Raw genomic sequence first — 7,960 nt, forward strand, 5'->3', positions numbered from 1 at the left:
TGATAGAGGTGAAAACCAGTCTAAATGAACTTCATTTAAGAAATTATTTCCATATTAAACGTCAGCCCATCGTTTTATTTGATGTCATTGTTTTCATTCCGCCTTCTTCAATTACTTTTTATTTTTAGAACGAAAAAAAATGGCGTTTGAAAAACCGAAAATTGGGCCCTATAGTACATAATCATTTAAAAGCAGCTAATTCTACCAGGTACCAAGGGGGAACCTTTCAGGAGTGAACGTTTGATACAAATTCTTTAGCGATTTTTCTTTCAAAATTGGCGACCAGCATTATGCATAGTGTAACTGAGGGAAATATTCCCAATCCCGCTCCAGTGCTGAACCCACTCCTTCCTCTCAAAATTTATAGACATTTTATGATAACAAACCAATAAGAGTGACCCCTCAGAACGATCTGTTTGCGTGGTTCCTTAAGTTTTTATATACAGAAGAACAAAACCATTCTCCACGAAAATAAGTTAATGTCATTGTATTTTTTTAGATTAATATTCAAGAATGTCTCTATCTTCTCTCCTCTTTTCTTCTTCGATATAGAAATGTGGGAGGGGGCTAGGGGGTGATGATTGTTTTAGAAAAAAAAACTGGCGTTACCAAGCAAAACCTACAGCTGTAAAGCGAAGTGATCAATAATGGTGGGGATTTGAAATACAGGTGGGTGGAGGGGGACGAAGTGACATGAAATGATGTTTGGGGGCGCTTTATTACACACACACACATATCAATGTTGTAGCATCCGCAGTGGCGGTTCTACGGGGGCTGGGGGCCACAATTTTGTCTAGCCCCCTCCCCCCCCCCAAAAAAAAATTCCATAGAAAAAATGCACTAGCAAAATGTAAGAATTTGACGTACAATGGAACGGGTAGCTCCCCCTAAATGAGAAGGGTGCATTTGTACAGTTTTAGTTAATATAGTGTGCCTGATTGTAGGATTTTATCAACACACACCATTGAAAATATGGCACGAGCCCCCTCCCCCCCCTCCCCCCCCCCCCCCACACACACACGTATTGATTTTCAGAGGCCTAATTAGTGTCAGGAGAAAATAACCGGTCTACATTTCAGCACGCCTCCCTGAAAAATATTCTGGATCCACCTTGCTAACCGCGCGCTTGAGCATCCGGGGTCGAGGGGAAATTTATCCCCTTCCCCAATATTTTCTCACGAGTTCCCTTTTTTAAGTTTAGGTATACTTGCCATACATCTATTTATAGTTTTTCTAACAATGCATGGTTGACCTCAATCGTCTTTTACATTTTTCGTTTTTTTAATTCTATTTAAAGAAAGGCCGGGCAGGGATTTAACATCCACACTCCGGTCGGCTACGTCAACTAGAACATTCCCCTGCCCCTTTTCGGCAGGCTTATCAGCCTAGGGTAAAAACATTACAGTTTAAGTTCCATTAACCAGCTTAATAACATGTAAAAGTATTTATGGTCTCATCTCGCACGCATTTTCATCCTGCACGATTTCAGAGAATAGGTAAAGCCTTTCCAGAATCGCCAATTCACGCCCTCATTATAAGGTGCGTGCTCATCTGGGTAATAACGACCATTCAAGTCGGAGTGCAAACAATTATTAAACCACCAGGCTCCATGGAGGGATTGTGCACAATTTGACCCCGACCGTGCGTCATTGTCACGATCCTTTGTGGTGAAGGGACGTCCTCTGTGATAAAAAAGAGAGTCACTACCGGCAGTGCTGCTGGCGTCGTATTGGCCAATATTCAGATTGTACTCACCCGGGGATATTTGGAAATCTGAGTACTTTGCCCATGCCCTGTTGCCCTCCCAGTCCTCTAAATCAACTCGTAGCTCCCATGTTCCTTGTGAATTATCCGACGTCAGAGTCACCAAGTTGTCATTGCCCAACCAGAACTCACCGGACAGATCGCCAAAGCCAGCCTGGTACTCGGTCCAGTTACGGTAGAAGTCCACGCTGCCATCTTGTCGCCTCTGAAACACGATCCATCCTCCACCGTCAGTTTCCATGTCACAGTAGACACGAAGACAGTTACCGAATCCCTCTGGGTAGATTGTGTAGATACCGCTTGAACGATAACCGGCATCTAAGAGCATCTTGCAACTTGTGTAGCGATTCAAGGAGCTATCAGTCAGTGAGTAGAGAGGTGTGTCCTCATCTGCATCAAAGTACACACTTCCTTGAGTCGCACTGAAGTCTTCGGGATGATCTCGTCTTGTGGCGAGGTTCAACTCGCATATTTTATTGCAGTCGTTAAAGTTAAACGACTTGCAACGTTCATCCATGCTGCATTCCCGTGCACAGATGACACGAGATCGTGCAGTTTTTATTGTAAATGCAAACTCCCTTAGAGCGCGATTTTCCGTGGCATAAAACGTATGCTGTCCTGTATATGATGGAGTTTGAAATCCGGAGACGGTCAAAATAGCTCCTTGCAATCCGAAGAATAAAATGTGAAATAGTGCTAACGCAAAGCTCTGTTTCGCCATTGTCATCATTATGCTAAAGTTCTTGCCACATCGATCGTCCTTTCAATTTGGTCTCAAAATGGTGATTACTGGTGATAGGCCTATTTTAAACGATATTTCGACGACATAACCGTTGGGACAAAAGACACTCCGAAAAATAGTTTGTTCGTCTTACACAAAAGCTGATAAAATTGAAAACACTTCTGTACACAGTGAGTTAGATAACTCTAAATGATAGAGGATCGGCGTTGATGGATTCACTACTGCGTGGAAAGGAATGGGTAGAGGTAGATGGTGTGCAATTCACTGATTGGTCATCGGAGTTAATACGTCATTATATACCAGTGACATAATTGGTCAGTCTCCCGCCAGTACCAAAACGTAGCGTTTGATTGGTTGAATTTTACAATGAAGGCGCGTATCATTGCTCTGCAACGTGAGGAAAGCGAAGCATCGACCGACGTCTAATTTGGTTGAGTGGCTTGTTCGTATCAAAGGAAACACCAACTATATTACGATAAGGTACAACAATTGCGAACAATTTCACGGTCTTTGATTTCTACCCTCTTCCCTACATAGGTCAAGCTTCTCATCATCTCCAACGCATCCTCCGACAAGCCGGTGCCAAGGTGTACCCACGCATCAGATAACAAGCTCCAAGGCACCGTCCATCCACACCAGGCGCGGTTCGGGGGGGGGGGGGGGGGGGGGGCGCCCTAGGGGGTGTATTAGCCCCCCCCCCCCAAAAAAACCTTTAGTCTAGCCCCCCAAAAATTCCATCAAATATGGCAGTAGCAACTGTTAGAAGGTGACGTCACATGTGAACGGTCTCCCCCTTAACATAAATAGTCGTGAGAAGGAGCATTTGTACACTATTCGGTAATATATTGTGCATGATTTTACGATTTTATCGCCACTGCCCTTGAAAATATGGTACGAGCCCCCCCCCCCAAAAAAAAGAACCTCTAAAAGTAGTCTCGATCGCCATCCCAAGGAGTGACCACGCTGTAAAAAAATAAAAAATAAAGACAATACAGACAGTCGGGGGGGGGGGGGGGAGTCAGTCAGTCAGTCAGCGAGAGACATAGATAAGTCTAATTTCAAGTAATTGGGGGAGTCCGCCAGTGAGTCAGTCAAGTTAAGTACAAATTATGCATAATTTGCAATGGTTGGAGCTAGAGTTTAAACCTAAGCATGTTTGTATTGTCGACAGTGTCACCAGGTAACCCGTATGCCGCCCTCTATAGGTGAAATATAGTGAGCTGAACTAAAGGTTGCAAGTTGCTTACGCCCGGCAATCACGATTCGCATGCCCTAAATTTCTTTGCTATTAGAGTAATTTATGGGCCACGAACTTGAGGGTTTGTAAAAAAAGAAGGGTGGAAGCCTTGAAGAGGACTGCGAGCTCGTTTTTCTGTCAAATGCGATGGAATAGGCTCTCCAATTTCTCTATTTTGTTGCAAAATAGAGCAATTTTAGAGCCTGGGCAACATCCTTTATAATGGCGGTGGGCCTCAGCACTGAGCCTCAGTATCCTTACAGCTGCTAAAAACTAGTACTACTCGAATCACATTCTTGTAAACAGAAAAATTGGAATAAATCGGAAAAACTGAATCATGGATTGGTTCTTGTCACTCGGTTTATTCAACGTCATAGGTCATTGGAACCTTTGTGTTTTTGTGCTGCAATATACAAGCGAGATAGCAATCAGCAAACTGGGTGATAAGAATCAATAAGGCCAAAAAAAAAAAGTCTCCGGTTTCTGGTATGCGCGCGCGTCGCCGTAGCCATGCGCGTCGGCAAAATGAAAAAGTTTTTTTTTTTCATGAAAGATGATGTCCCAAAACCGCCAAACTCACTGGTTTGACTGGAATACTGCTGCTGCACAATTTTAACGTGTTTTTAGATTGGGTTATGGTCGAGAATAAGCTTTATGTGGCCTCTCTGGACTCCCATATATTTGCACTAAGTTTAGTCGGACACCATTTGCAGTCATCAGCACACATTTGAAGCAAAAAAGTCAGGTAAAAAAAAAAAAAAAGCCGCGTCGCCGCATCACTTTTTGGGCAAGCTCCATACCAGAAACCGGAGACTTTTTTGGGGGGCCTAATGGTTTGGTTCTTATCAACTCAGGTTATTCATCCTCGTGTCATTATTTAATTATGCAATAATTTTACAAGCAAAATAGCAAACAGCAAACTGAGTGATAAGAATCAATAATGATTGGTCCTTATCAACTCAGGTTATTCATCCTCGTGTCATTATTTAATTATGCAATTTACAAGCGAAATAGCAAACAGCAAACTGAGTAATAAGAATCAATAATGGTTCGGTCCTTATCAACTCAGGTTATTCATCCTCGTGTCATTATTTAATTATGCAATTTACAAGCAAAATAGCAAATAGTAAACTGAGTGATAAGAATCAATAATGATTGGTCCTTATTAACTCAGGTTATTCATCCTCGTGTCATTATTTAATTATGCAATTTACAAGCAAAATAGCAAACAGCAAACTGAGTGATAAGAATCAATAATGATTGGTCCTTATCAACTCAGGTTATTCATCCTCGTGTCATTATTTAATTATGCAATTTACAAGCAAAATAGCAAACAGTAAACTGAGTGATAAGAATCAACAATGATTGGTCCTTATCAACTCAGGTTATTCAGCGTCATATGTCATTATTTACATTATGCAATGTACAGGCAAGAAGGCAAATAACCACCTTTAGATCCAACCAAATTATTATTATTATTATTTTTTTTACCCTGTAGCCTTATACTCCATACGAGCAGTTATCATTCAGGTAATTTGAATTTAAGTTATCAAACACTGGTAGTAATGCACACGTTACATCAAGCGGTATGTTCAGCTATAGATTAACTAAATGGGATATCAACTGTTTTTTTGTTTTTTTTTTTTTTGTTTTTTCGGATTTTTTTGACAATCGTACTTATCATTTCATTTTTATTTACATAACAATTTCGAGCGAAACGACAAAACCAAATTGTACAACACTCTAAAAACAATTTGGTCAAAATATATTTGTTGAACTAGATTTCATTGATGTAATGGTTCATTTATACAATATTCGTTTCTCCATCAAGACTTAAAACATTTTGAAATTTAGCTTTTATCCTTTTTGTGAGCTCGGGACAGTGTTAAATAATGCGTTGTTTTGGCTGCCACTTATAACAAAAGTATTGAATATAGATATGCGGCGGATTATTTCAATTCACCTACTTTTTTCCGCTTTTGTAGGCGTCCCCCAAAAACCCAAATAAACCTGTTTTCTCTCTAGCAGCTCTGCTCTGCAAGTACACTGGTTCTGATAGAGGTGGAAACCAGTCTACCAAATAAATTGTTGTCATGACGCAAATAATTGTAAACTTGACCAAAAAAATATTTCCCGATTAAACATTAGCCCGTCGTTTCATTCGATGTATTTTCCATTTGGTTTTCATCTATTATTTAAGGCCGGGAAAGGATTTAACATCCATACTCCGGTAGGCTCCGTCGCTTTGGAAATTTGCCACGCCCTCCACAGTGGGCGTGTCAATATTCAATTTTGAGTTTACAATAACCAACTTAATGTCAGTTCGCAAACAAGTACTCATTGAGGCATATAGCACGGAGTTTCATCTGGCAGGTTTTCAGAGAATAGGAATGGCCTTTCCAGTGGCGCCAATGCACGCCCTTTTCATCAGCGGCTGCATGCTCATCTGGGTAATATTCACCATTCAAGTTGGAGTGCGAACAACTATAAAACCACCAGGCTCCATGGCGGGATTGTGCACAATTATCTGACTCCCTTGCATCGTTGTCATTATCTTTTGTTGAGAAGGGACGTCCATTGCTATACGCAAGAGAGTCACCGGCAGTGCTGCTGGCATCGTACTGGCCAATAGTCAGATTGTACTCACCCGGGGATATTTGGAAATCTGAGTACTTTGCCCATGTCGTGTTGCCCTCCCAGTCCCCTAAATCAACGCGTAGCTCCCATGTTCCTAGTGAATCATCAGATGTCAGAGTCACCAAGTTGTCGTTGCCCAACCAGAACTCACCGGACATATCGCCAAAGCCAGACTGGTACTCGGCCCAGTTACGGTAGAAGTTCACGCTGCCATCTTGTCGCCTTTGAAACACGATCCATCCTCCGCCGTCAGTTTCCATGTCACAGTAGACACGAAGACCGCCATCACCGAATCCCTCTGGGTAGATTGGGTAGATACCGCTTGAACGATGACCGGCATCTAAGAGCATCTTGCAACTTCTGTAGCGATCGAAGGAGCTATCAGCCAGTGAGTAGAGAGGTGTGTTCTCATCTGCATCAAAGTACACACTTTCTTGAGTTGCATTGAAGTCTTCGGGATGATCTCGTCTTGTGGCAAGGTTCAACTCGCACATTTTATTGCAGTCGTTAAAGTTAAGCGACTTGCAACGTTCATCCATGCTGCATTCCCGTGCACAGATGACGCGAGAACGCAGAGTTTTGGTTGCATATGCTAACCCTTGTAGTGCGCGATTTTCTGCAGCGTAAAATGTATGTTCGTCTCTATAAGGTGAAGTTCCCAATCCAGAGACAATCAAGATAGTTCCCTGGATCACCAAGGATACTATGTAAAATGACTCCGAAACAAAATGTTGTTTCGCCATTTTCTCCATCTGCAACCGTAGATAACTTGAATGATACCGATGATCGGTGGTGAGGGAATGTGGTACTGCTTCGATAGGAAAGGGTAGATGCAAAGGATGAGAGTGCGTTCGATTACTTCCCCCAGCTTACTCGCGCCTGGCACCTCGCGTGATGACAGACATGCGCAGTGGAGCTTAATAAACGAACGGTTTCGGTGCAAGAGCTGGAAACATGGGCGTCGCCAGGATTTTCTCTAGAGGAGGGCAAAACATATTTAACGAAAAAATCCTGTTTTGCTCAACATCTTCTCGATTTATCAGTTTTAGAGGGTGGTAGGGACATTTTGCCCCCCCCCCCATTAAATTTACACCAATATGACTTCTCGCCTCTTTTTGTTTTGTTTTTTTGTTTGTTGGGGACTGAGACATATTTCCAATTTTGTTAGGAAAACAAAATCTTGACCCTTCATAGACTTTGAACACAATGGCGGAAGTGGCGTCAGGTTGCAGCATTTTTGCAAGGCTGCATCCGAATCAATCAACTGTCTAGAGCAGGTCCACGCCCAGTGAAAATACGCGGGGGCGCTCTGACAATAATTCGTAGCCGTAGCTCCGTGCAGGGTTTGTAGCTCTATGCACCGTGGAAGCCCGTTTTGGACACGGCCTGATGAGGCGCCCGCCGGACGTTGCATGGCCTTATGTGATACTTACCTAAGTAACCGGCTAAGCGAGTCGGTTACTTGGGACAGGCTCGAGTAAGCGCAAGAAGTCATGCGTGAAAGGTAAATCGAACGCTGTCGCGCTTGCACGAGTATTAGCGCGGGTGAAGTAATCGAACGCGCTGTGTGTAATTTACTG

At 42.7% G+C, this 7,960-nt stretch overlaps 2 protein-coding genes across 2 annotated transcripts; both read right to left on the reverse strand.

The window, feature by feature from the left end:
* Positions 1–1,058: 1,058 nt before the first annotated feature.
* LOC119731630 (ficolin-3-like) lies at positions 1,059–2,764 on the reverse strand. The gene has a single exon (XM_038204829.1). It carries the CDS (start codon positions 2,492–2,494, stop codon positions 1,454–1,456), a length of 1,041 nt encoding a protein of 346 aa, XP_038060757.1. The 5' UTR covers positions 2,495–2,764; the 3' UTR covers positions 1,059–1,453.
* A 1,789-nt stretch (positions 2,765–4,553) lies between these two features.
* LOC119731671 (ficolin-2-like) lies at positions 4,554–7,204 on the reverse strand. The gene has a single exon (XM_038204879.1). The coding sequence runs from the start codon at positions 7,130–7,132 to the stop codon at positions 6,062–6,064; it is 1,071 nt and encodes a 356-aa protein (XP_038060807.1). The 5' UTR covers positions 7,133–7,204; the 3' UTR covers positions 4,554–6,061.
* Between the last annotated feature and the right edge of the window lie 756 nt (positions 7,205–7,960).

This window comes from Patiria miniata, unplaced genomic scaffold (assembly GCF_015706575.1).
Source record: "Patiria miniata isolate m_02_andy unplaced genomic scaffold, ASM1570657v1 HiC_scaffold_24, whole genome shotgun sequence".
In the NCBI taxonomy this organism is placed as follows: domain Eukaryota; kingdom Metazoa; phylum Echinodermata; class Asteroidea; order Valvatida; family Asterinidae; genus Patiria; species Patiria miniata.

Coding starts and splice junctions, on each gene's coding strand:
- LOC119731630 (XM_038204829.1), bottom strand. CDS start 2,494: ATGATGACAATGGCGAAACAGAGCTTTGCGTTAGCACTATTTCACATT.
- LOC119731671 (XM_038204879.1), bottom strand. CDS start 7,132: ATGGAGAAAATGGCGAAACAACATTTTGTTTCGGAGTCATTTTACATA.